The sequence below is a fragment of the Rhinatrema bivittatum genome, chromosome 4 (genome assembly GCF_901001135.1).
Source record: "Rhinatrema bivittatum chromosome 4, aRhiBiv1.1, whole genome shotgun sequence".
In the NCBI taxonomy this organism is placed as follows: domain Eukaryota; kingdom Metazoa; phylum Chordata; class Amphibia; order Gymnophiona; family Rhinatrematidae; genus Rhinatrema; species Rhinatrema bivittatum.
In genome coordinates this window covers 180,203,371-180,221,815 of record NC_042618.1, presented here as the reverse complement: position 1 = coordinate 180,221,815, position 18,445 = coordinate 180,203,371, and the positions used below count along the sequence as shown (strand labels likewise).

Genomic DNA, 18,445 nt, shown 5'->3' with positions numbered 1-18,445 from the left:
GAATGCAGGCCAAAAGGCTCCTACCTCTTCATTAGTTTCCGCTGCTATTGTGTTCCTGACACATTCCCTTTCAGCTTGAACATCTTCATCTTCTCCTACTGGATCCTCGGGGTTTTGCAAGACTTTGTCTTTTCTGCGGAGAATTCTAAGAAAGCAGAGAGACTTAATTCAGGCTTCATTTTTCCAATGCCATTGTAGGACTAATGGAGATTCAGGCTGCAATGATAATCGCAGTAATAATAATTCCCCCAAAGAACTTAAGTGTTCTGCAAGTATATCATTTGTCTTTGTAAGTATTTTTAGTTAAAATCGCCAATTTTCAAAGCCATTTACACAGCAAAAAGTGTTTTACTGGTGTAAACTGATTGTCCAAAAATTGCCTTCCCTTTAATTCAGCTAAAAGCACACTTTGATCCCCAAGTATACTTTTAGCCATATTAAGAGGAGGCATTCCCAGGGGTCTTTTATTTGGTCAGGGAGGAAAATAATGCAGGTGGTTTGCATTTTCAAATCTATGTTATGTTATTTTCAGTGAAAAAATATACCTGTAGAAAAAGCAGGTGGGAATGTCCACAGGTTCTCTGTATTCATGTCAAGTTTCCAAGCAAAAATAGGTCTGTGCTTTTGCTTTAAAAATTGGTGCAAAGTTCACAGGTTAAAAATAACCATAGACTTTGTCCCTGGGTGGACAGTTTGAAAAATCTCTCTCTCCCCCCCCCTAAAGTTAAACAGGAAACTGACTTACACATTATCAGATTTATGCTTAATGTCTGATTGGCTGACTTCTGCTTTAAGGGCAATTGTTTGGGGAAGAATGTAGCCTTATCAGGTATCAGCAACTAATCCCTCATTCAATTTAGAAAATCTAAACCCTCTGCAGGAAACTAGCACCATGCTGTGTCTGCCCCATGCTCTTTATCTAACATTATTAGCTACAGTATTAGTGTTTGTTGAAGTTACATCTTTGCAGGCCACCTGTGATCATATACTTTTTGGTGCAGGTGGCTTGTGAGTGCCATTTCACAAAGTGTGTAAGCATGTAGGTAGATAAGTGGGGAGAATAAACAATATTATCAGTCTAGTGCACTTAAATAAATAATTTCTTAGCAACAGTGTCATTGGAAGAATAGGAATCCAACTCCTGGCTCAGAAATTCTCCTGCTTTCATCACTGGACCACACAACCCTAATATTCAACATTATATTTTTGAAATATTCCATGCTCCATCTGGTGAAGAGAAGATGCCTACGGACAAGATCTAATCCAGCTTCAATGATCTGGGCACAAGTCTTATTAGACGTGCTGAACTATGAGATCCACCTGCATTACATCATACCACCATTGTACATACAAGAGAATTCTACAATAGATTTATGAGTAATCTGTGTCCCTCAAGCTGAATTGTATTCTTCAAAATTTTTTTACCACTGAGGCATAATTTAAGGTAGTTAAATGTCTAGAACTGTATTATCCTTGGACAGACCTGAAGATGGGATCCTTGGTCATCATTTTTTTCCCATACTTCATTTCCAGACAGCGTAGAAGGAAAATGAAAATAATGCAGTGCACAGTAGACTGAAAAAGAAATAATATTTAGGTATTCCTAAATTTGAAAAATTCACACATCAGTCAATCTGTTCTGATTCACAGGACATGCTCTTACAAGCATAAGACTACTTTATGTGACAAATCTGATGTCACAATTTGATGCTGGGGAGCATAAAATGAAAAATGCATTTCTGTAGTGCAGGTGTTCCCATACTTGTCCTATTGAACGCAAAACCAGTTGGGTTTTCAGGATATCGCCCATGAATATGCACGTGATATAGCTGCATATTTTGGAAATCCACCGTATGCAAATTCATCTTGTGCATGTCCATGGTGGCTATCCTGAAAACCTGATTGATTGTGGGGTCGATAGGAAATCTTTGAAAAGATCTGTTTTAGAATACCAACTACATTATATTCTAAAAATGAAGGAATTAACACATGTAAAAGCAGCATATATCATAACAATTTTCAAAAGGGCATTTACACGCATAAAATCTTTTGACAATTCAGCTCTATGAAAAGTAGCAATTTTCAAAAGCCCATTTATTTATGCGTGTACAACCTTTTCAAAATTGTTTCATTTTAAGTCATACGATTGGCTGGAAAACAGGATATAAACTCTCTGGACATGGCACTTTTCATTAAATTAGCTCTCTGAAATCTTGTTTTTTGGGCAATATTAATAAAAATACATAACAGCTGAAACAAATACATTTCACGCATTGAAAGAATTGCATCCTGTTAGGGTATTAAGTGACAGTAAATATTCTAACTGCATTAAAGGTCCTCAGCTAAAAATTCATCCAGTGTATTAACTTCTAGTAATTGCCCAGTTTTTTGTTAAGATTATTGCTTGATGCTTAACAATTGGCTCTCACTTGCTTAGTTTTCCTTTTCTTATAGCCTGAAAGTACACATGAATCTATTTTCATGAGGTAAGAGTACTTCATTGCTATATGTTAACCTAGCGGCAGATATTTACATGTTAACATGCCCTAGGTTAAATGTTTTAATGAATGCTGGTGCTGCCAGAATAAATGCACACTTGCTGCACCTGGCAGTGAGGGATGCACTGGGACTGGGGCCCAAAAAACAATGAGAAAGTATTTCTGAAAAACCTGATAGAAAGATGCAGGAAAATAGCAGGATTTCTCCATTGAAGCATGAAGATGGGGCAGCTTCTCTGTGAGAAGCAGGAAGCATTTAGGATGCCTCCCAAACATTTGATTCAAGATGCATTATTTATTTATTTTAAAACTTATATATACCACAACCTCCAGGCATAGTTCAGAGCAGTTTACAACCAAACATTTATGTTGCATAAAGCAAGCACTAAGAACACAATTCTTATAAAAAAAAAAAACAATACACATGTACATATAAAAATGCACTAAATAACTATTTAAAAGCTTTGTTATGAAAACACAGTGTTATGCCCGTCGGTCGCAGATGGCTGCGACCGCTGTTGCTCACCTCCTTCTTTGCAGCTTTGACTCCGTGGGGAAGACTTGCGGCCTCCCAGGACACTGAGGACGCTGCCGACCACCATCTTGCCCTCAGCATCCCCTAGGCACACGGGCATATGGGCCAGTCTTAAGCATGTCATGGCGGGAACCTCGGGGGCGTCCCCTCTGGATGATGTCATCCTTCCAGGACATTTAAGCCGGCTGGCGCTGCCTACCTATGACTTGGTAATGAGTTCCCTCATTGCTGAATCCGCTCACTACAGACTTTCCGTTCCAGTTCCTGCTACTTTGGTGTGAGACACTCTGGCTACCCACTCCTCGGGGGCCCTTCCTTGTCTCTGGCTATCCGCTCTTCGGAGGGCCTTTTGCCTTGGACTACTGCTTGCTCCGTTCCCTGGGGTTTCTCCTGGAACCTTCGCTACTGTGAGTACCTCCACTTTACGGACCACTACCACACCATCTCTACAGATCGATACTGTAACGTGCGGTTGAAGATTTCCCGTCTGTAACGTGCTGGGAGCGCACAATTCGGACGCATAAGGCGATCCAGCGATACAGTCTCCAGTTTCAGGCGTCCTTAGCGCTTCTTAAAACAGACACATAACCCTTTCCGCACGCAGCATGTATATATGTAAATGAACGAATTAGCTGTATAATGAAGAAATTTCGGAGCAGCCTCGGAGGGAACGGGCAGCGCGCGCAGGGCTCGGCACGCGCAAATTGCACAAATGTGCAACCCCTTGCGCGCGCCGACCCCGGATTTTTGTTCGCGCCTGGTGCACGAACAAAAGTATGCATGCGTGCTGTTTTTTAAAATGTATCCCTAAGTGAATAAATGAATAGCAATTATTTGGAGGATAGTACCCACTATTGGTACCAATAGAAACCTCGTGTTGGAGCAGGGAGGAGATACTTGCATACCTGCTGCTAGATGAGTAGCATGGTCTTCTGCATAGGCTGGGAGAGACCTGGTCTGGGAGGGTAGGGGGTGTTGGGGGAGAAATTATTAACCATCTATTGGTTTCATCAGGCTGTTGTTCTGAGAAGGAGATGTTGGGGATGCCAGTGAGTGCAGGGTTAGACAGATTCATCTCTGCAATTTGTGCAGACTTGAATTATCAACACAAATTTAGCTGGACAGGGCAGAATATAGCACTATATAGCTAACCCAGCCTCCTTTTATCTGGGTAAATTTTGGCCACATAGGGATTTTGTGCAAACAAATTAACCCAGACAGAGGGGGATATTTTTAAAGGGCAAGCTTTATGTGGGCAAAAAACAATTTCACTTGCTTAATCTTGTGAACCCTCTATGTTATCTATATTTTTAAAAAATGGCTTTAAGTCTGATTTAAGGTGATCAATTAATTCATGGGAAGAGCTAATTTATTTCCATTTTTTTACCCTTTCTTTTCTATGCAGCCTTTTAAAATTCATCCCACTGGAGGCAGAGCAAGAAAATTGGTCCCATGTAAAGCAGGGATATGCAACCTGGTGTTACGTTCTTGGCCAAAGATCATCGGGCATCATCACTTCCAGTACAAAAAGAAATAAAAGTTCAAAATTCTACAAACATATTTTACAGAAGGATTGGTAGGCTAGGTTATTTCAAATACATGTTTTATTATTTAAAATGTGGATTGTATCCACATCATTTTAAAAATATGTAGTACATACATTGGGACAATCCATTATGGTGAATGAACCCTGGCAGAGGAGCTCAGGGCTCATTGCATATTAAAACAGAGGCTCTCAAGGATCCTGATCTGTGGAAGGAGAAAAGGGGATGACAAAAATAGTTGCACTGTTTTGTGTAACTTTTCCCAATCTCACTGAAAATGTGCAATTTGAGGTAGATAATTTGCAATTTGATAATTTGAGGTAGATAATTTGCAATTTGAGGTAGATAGTTAAGGTATCTTAATAATATATCATTATTAAGATACCTTAACCTCAAGCGAATTGGTTTCATGCTACCCAGTATACTCTGTAATCGTATCTGTTACTCATTCTATTTTATATTTTTTATCTGTATCTGTTGCATGTTAGTCACTCCAATCGTCCCTCCATATCCTATTGTATATATTGTAATCGTATGTTACGTAATCTATTGTATATATTATATATATTGCATCAGCTAAAGAGGCATCCTCGCCCATAATTTCCATATCTAAGCCTCTTTAAATTGAACTTACATATATCTAAGCCTTAATTTTATTGTTATACTTGTTTAATGCTCACCCATTTAAGGTTTATTGTTATCCTCGTTTACTGTCCCCCATTATGATTAATGTTACAATGTAAAAGTAGTCAGACACCCCTGTCATACTACTCCAACTGTTATAATGTGAACCGTTGTGATGTAATCCAACGAACGTCGGTATATAAAAGCAAATAAATAAATAAATAATCAAAAAGAAATAGCAGGCTATAGGTGGCTGGTAATGCACTTGCTTGAGGAGGCTGAAACAGAGGGGGGAGGCCTGCAAGACCTCTCTTCCTCCATGCCCACCCCATAGAACCTTTGTCTTCTTAATATTCTCTGCCACATAATACAATAATTTCCAACCTCTAGAGTCTCTGGCATGATTTTCTGGCTGAGCGTCTTTTCTCATCCTTTGCCCTTGTCTCTATACCCTTTTTGGTTTTGTTTTTCTCTCCTGCCATTCTTCCTTTTTCTTTTCTATTGCATTTCTCTCTTCTTTCTTTACCTCTTTCCTTCAGCAGCGTATACTGTAAATACTTTCTCTTCCTTCTTTTTCTGTTCCCTTCTCCTGTCTTTTTCCTTCTTGTCTCATATTTTTATTCTTCCCATCTGCTCTTTTATCACCATTTGTCTTCCATTCTCCCTAGCCCCATCACATTCCAGGATCCTCTCTCTTTCCATTTCCTGGCATTCCAGGTCATCGCTCTCCCCCCTTACATTTCCTCCTCTCCTATTCTCGACCATCCCTCCCCCTCCCCCTTTTATAAGCCATTCTTCCCCTTGCTACACCCTTCTCCTTCCCCCATCTTGATTTCTCTTCTCCCTCTCCCCTCCTCCTCCTGTTCTTGCTCATCCTTTGCTTCCTATTCCTACTATCCCCCTTTCTCTCGCACACACTCTCCTCTAACTGCCTCCACATACTCACTCCTGCTCTCCCCGTCACACACACTCGCAGTCTCTATTGTCTCCTCTTTTCTCACTCTTACTCCCTCCCCTTGTGCTTGCTCTGTTTTCTTCCCATCCTTACACTACCTTCTCTCTCCCTCCACATTCTTGCCGTTCTCCAGCTCCCCCCACTCGATCTCCCTGTCGCTTCCACGTATTCTCTCCTTTCACTGCTCCCCCCAACATAGGGCAAGTGTCTGCTCTTGCTGTCTTTTTTTACTGCTCCTGCTGCCTTCACTCCAGCTCTCTCTTCTCACTGCTCCCATTATGCACACACTTTTTGGGTTTTTTTGCTACCCCCCCCCCTCCAGGCACTCATTCTTGCTCCCCCCCTCACACAGACACAGACACACACACACACACACACACATATACAATCTCTTGCTCCTCCTCTCTTCTTCACTGCCCTCCCACACAGACACATTCTTGATGTTTCCCTCAGCCCCTCCAATCTCTTTCTCTCCACTATGCCTCTTATTTCACTCATTCTTGCTTTCTCCTTGCACTGTTCTGCCAACAAATTCACACTCTTGATCTCCCCCTCAGGTATGCACACACACACACACACATACTTTTGCTTTCTTCTTTCTCTCTGTAGCCCCACATTTTTTATTTCTTGCTCACACATAGTATTATTTTGTTCTCTCCTCTCTGCCTCCCCTGACTCTCAATCTCCCTTCTCAGTCTCACGATTCCTTGCTCTCCCCTTTCTATGTCTTTGCCCTCACAATCACACACACACATACAGGGAGGGTAACTTTCAAAACTGCTTGTGTGCACCCATATAAGATTAAGAGATGATTATTTCCAAAGCTGATGTGTTCCAATCACTAACGTGAAAATAAAATAATTGTTTTCTACCTTTGTTGTCTGGTCATTTTATTTTTCTAATTGCATTGATCCGGTGAGGACAGAAGAGAGTCTGCATGAACTCTCCTTCCATGCCCCGTTGTGACTCTGCCCTCTCTTGGTGGGAGGCAGGCCTGGAAGGAGAGAATGTACAGACTCTCTCCTGTCCCCATGCACCTTCAGCAACAGTTTCTGTTCCAGCCCCTGCAGCGATCGGGCTCAGAGCAGGTTACAAGTATAAGTTTAAAGTCTGCTGGGCAGGAGAGAAGGAGCATGGGGTCCCAGTCAGTCTGGAGGCCCTTAATTGGCAGAAAACCAGCACTTATACTGGCCAGTTTTCTGGTCTGATGGCTGTTGGCTTCCCTTCAAAACAACTGGCCAGGCCAGCCAAACACCAGCTGGTTTGGCAACCCTAGATTCAGGAGGATATTCAGTTGCAATCCTAGCTGGCTGAAAACCAACTCTAATCTAGCTGACCAAAATTTGGCTAGCTAACAGGCTGATCAAATAAACGGAAAACGGGTGCTCAGTGTTGAGCGCCTGCTTTCTTAATACACGACGAGCCACCTCTCCTGGGCACGTGATCCTTGGTTGTGTCTTCGTATTGACAAATCCAGCACTACCTGTTTTTGAATAAAGATATTTCAAACTAAATGAGGGGTTGTGCTAAAAGGAGGCACTTGGGACAAATGTGCATCCCTAGCACCTCCGAGGCATCAGGCGCACAGGCGAGGTAGCTGTCAAGTGGGTTGGGAAAACAAACAAGCAATCTACAAGCATCCATTTTCTCCCGCTATTGGCAGATACATGCACAAGACACACGGCCTGGACCATGTTTCTTGTGCGTCTGTATTGGACATCCAGAGTTTTTTTTCAAAGACATGTTTTAAAAATAAATCACTGCTTTATTTGATTCCTCCTACCTAGTATTGCTACGATACTATTAAGAGGAATCAAAGAAAGCAGGATTTTTCTTTTTTTTTTTAATGCACCCTTGAGCGTGGTATACCTTAATATCAGCCTTGGGCATAATAAGCGCTATTAGCTACACTGTGATTTGGACGCGCGTTTTGGACGCGCTAATTCCCATATTGGATAGGGGGTTATGGACACGCGTCCAAAATGTGTGCCAATCGCGTGTTAAGCCGTGCACATAGACTAGCACACGGTATTGGATCAGCCAGAAAGTGAGGCATTTTCTACAGTTGAAAATAGACCTTTTTATGTATTTAGATATTGCAACTTACTTTATTAAATTTATGATGCACTTATAACCACAGAAATAAAGTTTAATTTTCACATTCTGTCTTACCACAAGAAGAATGATAATCATGTCTTTATATACGTCTACTGCTTGTGATTCTATTTCCCAATCGGGCTCAGTGCTCTGTAAGAGGTAATAAAGTAACATTAGCAAAGAAGGAAAACTCTGTGCATTGTTCAGTGCAAGAGGTGAGTAATGCTATGAAGTTCTCATGTTAAACTTTGTCAAGGGTGGGAATTAGATGAAACCAAATGGGGTAATTTTTCTTGTTGCACTAATCTGAGGTAGTCTGTATAATACCATTTTTTCTAACTGCAGTTATTTCAATGCACCAAAAAACAAGATATTTATTTATTCATTTGTTTATTTATTTATTTATTTATGTGTAATCCTCTTCGCATTTCAAATGGCACATAAGGTGGCCAGGGGAAAGCTGCTGTGTTTCCTGGCCGCGGCAGGCCCGCAGCAGTCTCCACTCACCCCCGATGCCCGGGTCCTGGACCTGGCCCTTCCTCCTTGACAGCGGTAGGCAGTCGCCTACGCGAGTCGCCTACGCGCTCATGTCCCTGCTACACTCCCAGGCTCTTCCGGCAGCTCCGCAGCCTCCTCCGGTCCCAGTTGGGTATCCCCACATGCGTCGAGGGGAGACGCCGCCATCCCATAGTTCCGGCTTGCCCACCTTAGGCGCGCATGCACCTTCGCTGACTTTAAAAGGGCCACTGCAGGAAACCCTCCCGCAGCCCCGGATGATGACGTCTCTCATCCTTGCTGTTTAAGTCAGGCTCCGCCATTCAGTCTTTGTCTTGACAACAGGTCTCTTCGCTTCCTGTCGTGTGCTTAGTTGCTGCTCGTTCATTTTCCTGCTCCAGTACCTGTTCCTGTTCTAGTGTTCGTGTTCCTGCTCCAGTAACTGCTCCTGTTCCAGTGTTTGTATTCCAATGCCTGGTCCTGTTCCAGTCCTTGTTTTCCAGTTCCAGCTTCCTATTCCCACTACCCTTTGGACGGATTCATTGGCTTTAATCCTCACTTGTATCTGGCTACTCTCTAGACGGATTCCTTGGCTTTGATCCTCAGCTTGTACTTGACCTTGTATTCAGCCACCTGCCCTGACCTCAGCATTGAACCTGACCTTGTCTTCAGCCCTGACCTCAGCTTGAACCAGACCTTATTTTCAGCCGCGTTCCCCTGACTCCAGCTCGAACCTGATCTCATCTCCAGCTAATTGTCTTGGGACTTGGCCTACTTTTAGGCACCTGCCTACTCACAAGCCCGGACTTAACCTTGTTCCTAATCGCATGCCTGCTTCTGTCTGTCTGGGCTTCTGGAACCTGGCCTTGTCTTCAACTTTGCTCCTTCGGACCTTGCTCCTCCGCTGCTTCCTGGCATCCTGCCTTGGAGACTCTCTCTGGGATCAACCACGCGGAGGCCCACCTAAGACCAGCCGGCCCCGGTACCCAAGGGCTCAACCTGCAGGGAATGAGGGCTAGTATTGGCGAAACTCCAGTCAGCCTCCGCTTCCCATTCGGCCCCGCCTCCCTATGGTGGGGACCCATGGGGGTTTCCCCAAGGGTGACGCCATCACCACCTCGGGCCAAGGGTCCACCTCCACAACAAAAGCAGCATCTATTTCCATAGCTGCATAAATGGGGTCACTAGTGCCATGCCTAGCCTAGCACCTAGTCTTCACAGGTAGCTTCCTAGTCAATCACTCGCCAGGCTTGGCAGAGCTTAGCTTGCAAAACTATTATAGGATCAGGCTCACTTTAGCCAGCATGTCTGAAGAGGCTGTGAATGCCATCTCCCAATGAACAATACTGCAGAGCTGGCCATACCACCATCTTTGCATGAGGTTAGTAAATGCATCAGGCAGGTTTCCCTAGGGAAGTCTCCTAGAATCATATGGCATAGTATAGATTCTTAAATAAGGAGGTGGTCGAATACTCTTAAAATTCACGCTATGCTTACATTATACTTGGAAGTATGGATCTGTGCCCCAGAATTTCAATGACACATTAATCATCCGCCTGTATAAGAGGAAGGGTAACTGGGAAGATACTGGCAAGAATCTCCCATCAATAACAGTGCATGATTTTTCAGCACCTCCCTATTCTGCGTTATGGATAGGAAAAGCTTCAAAAATTCTTTCCCATCCACTGCACCCCAATTGCTTTCTCACCTCTACTCCAGAGAGTTAAGTGCCCCTTCCCACTTCTCAGTTGAAAAAGGGTCTCACTCCAAATGTTTCGTCAAACAGCACAATATTTTTGCAAATTCTGGGGTTACCTAGTAGTCAGAATTACAACATCTTAAAAGTTATTGATTTAATCAGAGTTCACAGGTTTTCATAGCGAGGCTATAGTAGCAACAGCAAAAACAACAGAAGTGGAATGGTGCGCCAAGGTATCTTTCAGCAGTAAGAGAAAAGAAATTTGAATAAAAATGTTACATTGCATATGTAGGTATCCTGTCTTTTTCATTAAAATAAACCCTAAAAGCAATCCAGTGTGCTGGAGAGTTTGTGGAAAAAGAAGTCCTTACCTGCACATTGTGGTGAACATATCTCTATATTTAAAAGTTCTGGCAGGAAGTGCGTGTGGAAGAGGAAGGGTAAAAATAATTGGTACTAGTATAAATCTTACTTCTAAATTATGTCTACTGTGCCTATGGGAAAACACTTCAGTAATTGACAATACTGAAAAAAAAAAAAGCCCTAGCTTCTCAATTGATCCATACACACTAGATTTGCAATAGCACTGCAATGGAAGCAGAGACCAAAAACTGGAATATGGAGAGCGCAAACTCAAGCAGTGGCCTTGGTGGAAAGATTCACATATTCCTTAAGAAATGATCTAGATAGCTATGAGAAGGTGTGGAATCCATTCTGAAAGTTCTATAAACCAATGTGGGAGGTGACATATTCACATATGATATACACGTGTTTTATAAACTACATGCATCTCTACCCTGCAACTTTCGCACATATGTAAGCATTTTCGCGAATACTGTAAATGCAATGCATTGAAACCACATGTATCAGTGCATTGAACATGCATAGTTTTCCTACCTATTGTAAAAATATACGTGCATGTATATTTTATGCACAAAAGTAAAGTAGGACCTACTCATGCAAGTCTCGATTTATGCGTGTAAGTTGGTCAATTTTAAAACATTTGCGTGTAGGTGGAACTGGCAAGGGCTAAGATGGCTCCTTGAACAGAGAGCTCCTGAGCACCCACAGCTACATATAGAGATCATCACTCTCCATCCTCTCCCTACAGAGGATTTCTAGAGAAAAGCTATTCTTTATATACCACCCTTATGGCTGCCAGGTGTAAAGGAGCTGATCTCAGCCGCTATTCATACCTAAAAGGAGGAACAGACGCAGAGGGCCTACCTGACCAGGAAGGCCCAGAGACGGCAGAGCTCATGGACAGAAAGGCTGTTATAACATTGGGAGAACTGCCAAAGCAGCCCTCATCGGTACCCACGAGAGAAGAGTTCCGCCAATGGTTTATGGACTTAAGAAAGGATTTAAAGGCCAATAAACAAGAAATGTTAGAAAAACTGGCTGAGATCAGAGAAGAAATGGCGGAGATAGGCCACAGGGTGGAAATGCGACATCAGCCTGAATGCACGTGCAGACAAAATAGAAAAGCTGACATCTCAATGCGACCAGCTAGTTAAAACAGAGACTGACATGTTCCTGAAGCTGGGGGACTTAGAAAATAGGAATCGCAGATGTAATCTGTGATTCAGGGGAGTCCTGGACACAGAGAAGTATGCAAACTGCCACGAGGTAGTACACTCACTGTGCAAATTTTTTCTAGCTCAAGCAAGCGAAGGGACCCCGGAAGAGAGTGATATGCTGATCGATATCGAGAGGGCTCACTGCACTTTGGGTCCCAGAACTGGGAACCAACCGCGGGATATCATTGCGTGTTTCCTCCGATTTCAGGTGAAAGAAAAAGTGCTGGCTGCAGCTCGGAAGCAACAATCATGGGACTGGGAAGATCACTCCATAGCTGTATTTACAGATATATCCGCAGGGACCCTTAAACGCCGGCATGCATACCAACCCATCACTACTTTGCTTAGAAGTGAAAACCTTCGGTATCGATGGCTGTATCCGGCTGGCATCGCAATTTCCATTCGGGGCACCACCTCCAAAGCATTCACCCCTGAGGAAGCGTCAGCCATCTTGAAAGCTGCCGGCCTCCAGATCCAAGCGGCAGCACCAACAGAGGGGTGAGGCAGGCCGGAGCCCCCAAGATGGCAGCAAGTGGAGAAAGGGGGACGAAGACTGCATCGGAACGCGGAGCCGACTTCATCTACTGCACGTGACGGTCCCAGATGACCAGCTAATCAGCGGGAATTGTCGCTGGACACTGATAAGTAATGGCGTTCATGGAGACTGAATGTTTTTTACTCTGCTATTCTCTACAGTCAGAGGACTTTTATTCTATGCAATTGCCACAGGATCTCTGTTGTTAGACCTTTATGCAGTTAATGTGTGAAGAGGGTGAGGATGGATTCGAGTTATTGGTAACTACAAGTTGGGGTTAGGGAGTGGCTGTTTGACCACCATTTGGCGGTTACCGACCCTCACTGCGGAAGCAGGAAGGCCATGTATACATGACATTCATGTAGGGAGAAGGGGGGGGGGGGAGCGGGGAGGGTACGGGGGGGGGAGATGGGAATAGGCTGGAGGGAAGACATTTTATTTTATTTTCAGGAGACGGCCCAGGGGAGGCATACATTATTTCTTCCAAGCGAGAGGATGTACTGCTCAAGATAAGGTGGCTGGACATTGGGCCGTACTTATTCCACTACAGCCCAGCAGCACTGACATAAGACAGGAGTCAGCATACTTCAATGCTTTAGAAAATCAATAATGGCTCTCACTGTTTTTCCTTAAATGTAAAGGGCCTCAATTCGCCCAGGAAGCGCCATCTATTATGACAAGAGGTCCAGAGAGCCGGGGCCTCAATCATTTGCCTACAAGACGTGCATCTGAAAAGAAGGCATGAACAACTTCTCGCTTGGTCCCTGTTTACATATCATTTTTTCTCTGCTACTAGTAAACACAGCAAATATGCAGGAGTATGCATCTTATTTAAGCAGAGCTTTGACTACATAATCCAAAAACATGTGGAGGATGACCAGGGCAGATTTTTGTTGGTTAAGTTTAAATATAAGGAAGAATTATTCACGTTATTGAATATCTATGCGCCTAATGCTGATCAGAAGGGTTTTTTTCGAGCGTATCGATCATCTTCTCGATAGGGAGGGGGACAGTAATGTAATTCTTACAGGAGATTTTAATTTGACACAACCCCCAGCTGAACAATTCGGGAGGGAGTGCGCTGGGCACTAGCCCCCATAGGAAGCAGTTGCAGGCTTTGATTCGCAAATGGCACCTAATGGATATTTGGAGATAGAGAAACCCGCTCACCAGAAATTACATCTAGTTTTCCGCCCCACATCAATCCTATTCCCGTTTAGATTATTTCTTAGTGGATAGGATGGTGGCTGGGAGGGTACAGAAGCTGTCTATCCACTCTATCACTGGGTGTGATCATGCATCCATAGAAATAGATTTTGATCAAGCTAAGGGTGCGGGAGGCTTTCGTCCCTGGAAGTTGAACGACTCCCTTTTGGCAGATGTAGACTTTTGTAACACATTACAGAAATACATAGCTAGTTATTTAAGAAATAATGAAGGGGACCCCCGCTCTCATTTGGAATTGCCTAAAGGCTGTGGTAAGGGGCCATCTTATATCACGAGGTACCTATGTCAAGAACCAGAAGCAGAAGATTAAGCAAACACTACTTGGGGAAATTGCCACGCTCTCAGCAATTCACAAACAGATGGTATCTAAGAGCACCTATGCGAAATTGCAAAGGGTTAGGGATGAGCTACAATCAATTGAGGATTCAGAACTGGCTTCCAAAGTGGCCATGATCACACAGGAAAAATTTGAGTGGGGCAATAGGTCGGGGAGACTTTTAGCCTGATATCTAAAGCAGAAACAGGCCCAAAATCAAATCACAGCAATCAAAAGCACTGATGATACACTAATTACTTCCCCACCAGACCTTAGAACTAGATTCCAACAATTTTATGGCAATCTCTAAGAAGCAAAAGCCTCAATCGATATAGCTCAAATTGAAGCATACCTAGAGGACATACAAATGCCAGCTTTAACAGAGGAGGAACAGGATTTCCTAGATAGGGATATAACTCCAGGGGAAATATAGCAGGCCATTAAGGCCTTGAAAGTTAACAAGGCGCCCGGTTTAAATGGTTATACCCCGCAATTTTATAAAAAACTTGCAACAGCTGTGATATCGCCCCTGACAGCGCTTTTTAATTATTTGGGAGAGGGCCATTCCATATGTTCAGGAGCGAATGTCGCAGGCATTACTATATTGGGAAAGCTGGGGAGAGATCTTACAAAATGTGGCTCATACCGCCTGATATCACTCATAAATGTAGACCTTAAGCTCCTGGCTAAGATCATGGCGTCACGCCTGAACACGATTATTGCCAGGCTTATCCACACTGATCAGGCTGGATTCATCCCAGGCAGGATGGCTGCTGATAATATTCGAAAAATTATAGATCTCATTGAGAGGGTTAAGGGACAGGAGACCCCAGCGGTCCTGCTGTCGATTGATGCCGAAAAGGCTTTCGACATGAAGCACTGGCAGTTCCTCTTCAGCACTTTGAAAGCCATGTGCTTTGGCCCGCAATTTCTAAATTGGCTACACCAATTATACGAGTCACAGGCCAGGGTGAAAGTATAATGGTACCTACACGGAGCCATGTGTGATCAGACGTGGCACAAGACAGGGATGCCCTCTCCCCCCACTGCTATTTGCACTCTTCCTCGAGCCCTTAGCCATTCGGGTAAGAAAAAAATCAACTCATAACAGGAGTTCTTATTGGAGAGGTGAACTATAAAATGTCAATGTTTGCAGACGATGTCCTGTTTACTTTAACAAACCCAGCCCACTCCCTTAAAGAAGTCCTTACTGAATTACATAATTTCGGGGCGGTGTAAGGGTTCACACTAAATTAGGACAAATCCGAAATCCTTAATATCAACATTCCTATTAGTTAGCTACCTGGATTAAAATCCTCATTTCATTTTCAATGGACAAAACAGAAGATTAAGGGGCAGATTTTCAAAGGGTTACGCGCATAACCCCGAAAACCTGTCCCTGCGTGCGCCGAGCCTATTTTGCATAGGCTCAGGGACGTGTGTATGTCCTGGGGCTTTGAAAAAGGGGCGGGAAGGGGCAGGGTATGGGCGGGGCGCCAGTCCGGGGGCGGGACCGAGGCCTCCGGCACAGTGGCCATGCCGGGGGTTCGCACGCCGGCACGCGCAAGTTACAACTGCCCGGAGGCAGGGGTAAATCACAAAATAAAGGTAGGGGGGGGGATTTAGGTAGGGCTAGGGGGCGGGTTAGATAGGGGAAGGGAGGGGAAGGTGGGGGGGGGGGTGGAAGGAAAATGGCCTCGGAGGGAAAATGGAAAGCCATCGGGGCTCCCCTAGGGCTCAGTGCGCAAGGTGCACAAGTGCACAAATGCATGTACTTATCTTCCCATATAACGACCAATTAATCTAAACTAAAGCTGACCTAGTAATTATTCCTCTCATAGCCTTTAGTTACATTTACGACCAAGTTATATATATTCCTTTGTTTCTGCCTTGCTGTTCGCTAAGTTATATGTAAACCTGTTGCTGAATTGCTGTTCGCTGTAAACCGATTAGATGTTACAAATGATTATCGGTATATAAAAACACTAAGTAAATAAATAAATAAATAAACAAACAACCAAATAAATAAATAAGTGTGCACCCCCTTGTGTGCGCCGACCCTGGATTTTATAACACGCGCGCGCATGTTATAAAATCAGGCGTAGATTTGTATGCGCCGGGTTGCACGCACAAATCTACGCCCGCGCGCATATTATAAAATCTGGCCCTAAGTATTTAGGCATCCAAATTTGCAACAATCTATCCAAACTATTTCAGCTTAATTATTCCCCCCTTATACATAGAGTATTTGGGGATCTGGATCGATGGTCTGCATTATACCTTTCCTCGTTCGGCAGGATTTCATCGGTAAAGATGAATGTACTACCAAGACTCGGCTACCTTTTCCAAGCCCTGCCGATATATATACCCACCATTATTCTCAAACGATGGCAGCAGAGAATTTTCTCTTATATCTGGAGAAAACGGCCCCCTCAGATATCGGTTCCATTTAGACACAAGTTAAGGGGAGGTCTCGGGGTACCCAATTTTAGTTGGTATTAAACAGTGACACATCTGAGGGCCATATTTGACTTGATTAGGAAGCAGAAACGGTGGGTAACTATAGAACAGTGCCTCATTGGTAAGGTGCCGCTCCGATTTTTAATATGGCAACCTTGGAAGTCTTGGCTCCCGATACGGTGTATGCCACTGGCGACCCAATCCACCTTGCGGGTATGGAAGACATGGAGGAAGAGACTAGTGGGTAACAGAAGATATTTTTATAGCTCTCATGTATATGCTAATAGCGGTTTTCCTCCAGGGGGACAAACAAAATCTTTTCACAAGTGGGAAGGGATAGGCCTGAAATACTTATTCCAGTTTTGGTCCGGAGATAAACTATCTCCCTTCCCTAAACTGCAGGAGACCCATGGCTTCTCAGAGGGGGATATTTTCCCCTATATGCAGCTTAGACATTTCCTTCAGTCTGCACAGGTAGGACAAGATTTAGCACAAGGCAAGACACAACTGGAACACTGGACGGACAATCTCTCAAGTGTATAGCTATATAAATAAAGAACCTCCAGTAAAGCCGGCATATATGAGGGCGTGGAAGGAAGATTTAAGAAAGGAGCTATCAGAAGACTCATGGGATTTTGTTTTCTTATATACTAAGAAGAGCTCTCCATATACGGCTCTCTCTGAGAATAGCTATAAGATCCTATTAAAGTGGTACTATACGCCGGAACAGATCCATAAATTTCAGCCATTACAGGCTCCCCGGTGCTGGAAGGGTTGTGGCCAGATTGGTACCTTTTTCCACATGTGGTGGAGTTTTGGACTGATATTACCCACATTATCCAGACAATTAATGGGGAACGTGTGGCATTAACCCCAGAGTCAGCCCTCCTGTTACCTATTGAGGTCTCATCTGAAAAGGAAAGGCCTAAGTGTTTAATTATACTCGCAGCGTGATGCGAATTAGCACTGCGCTGGAGGTCCAATACTTTACCCACAGTGTTGGAGGTACGGGAGAGACTGTCCAAGCTATGCCAATTTCACGAACAGGCTACAATGGGCAGGTCTGGGAGATTTCGATCTCAACGACCCTGGTACCACCTACGAGCCTGGTTGCAAAGGAGCGCTGCAGGGACAGCAGACGCAGCGACACGGGCCTAACTATCATCAACATATCGCTGGGCTTACTGTATTCACTGTATTTATTTGATGATTTACTGATTGTGAAACCTTTTGCAGTTATTGTTCTTTCTCAATCCTACTCGGGGGGTGGGGACAGGGGGTAATAAAACTTGAAACTGTTGAGAACGAATGTAACCTTTATTACATATTTGTTGTATAAACATTAGTTTTATATTGTTCTTTAATTCAAGTATTGTATGCTTATGTTTTCATTAAAATTCCAAAAAAAAACCACATTCGCGCACAAATGAAAATAACTAGATTAACAATTAGTTCGCCCAGTCCTTCTCCAGGTCATTGAGACCTTCCTGTTCTTCAGCCTGAACTCCCCTCAGTTCATCCAGACCTCCCATGCCCATCCAGTCAGTAGTACACAATAAACATATTTAATATCAAGGCAGATAATTAACATTAACATAATTAAAATTATGAAAATTGCCAATTATACTTGTGTGTCTTTTAAAATAGCAACTTATGCGCACAAGTGTTGGCTCTGCCCTGGACCACCTCTTTTTTTATGGGGTAGATTTTCAAAGGGGTACGCGCGTGGGATATGCGCGTACCCCCCGAAAACCTACCCCAAACCCCCCCCTGCGCGCGCCTAGCCTATTTTGCATAGGCTCAGCGGCGCGCGTAAGTCCCGGGGCTTGCATGGAGAGGCGTGTCGGGGGGGTGTGACGTTCGTGACTCGGCATTTCGGG

The 18,445-nt window shown here is 43.8% G+C and overlaps 1 protein-coding gene across 2 annotated transcripts in view; it reads right to left on the bottom strand.

Moving 5' to 3' along the window:
- Positions 1-18,445, bottom strand: part of LOC115090341 (ATP-binding cassette sub-family A member 9-like) — a 306,577-nt gene that overhangs the window by 53,819 nt on the left and 234,313 nt on the right. The window contains exons 26-28 of one of the 2 annotated variants that reach the window (XM_029599290.1): positions 8,329-8,403; positions 1,484-1,575; positions 25-145 (exon numbers count right to left, since the gene is read on the bottom strand). In XM_029599290.1, the coding sequence (XP_029455150.1) occupies positions 25-145; positions 1,484-1,575; positions 8,329-8,403 (288 nt within the window). The remainder of the gene's footprint in view (positions 1-24; positions 146-1,483; positions 1,576-8,328; positions 8,404-18,445) is intronic. The other variant, XM_029599291.1, reaches the window with a different exon arrangement.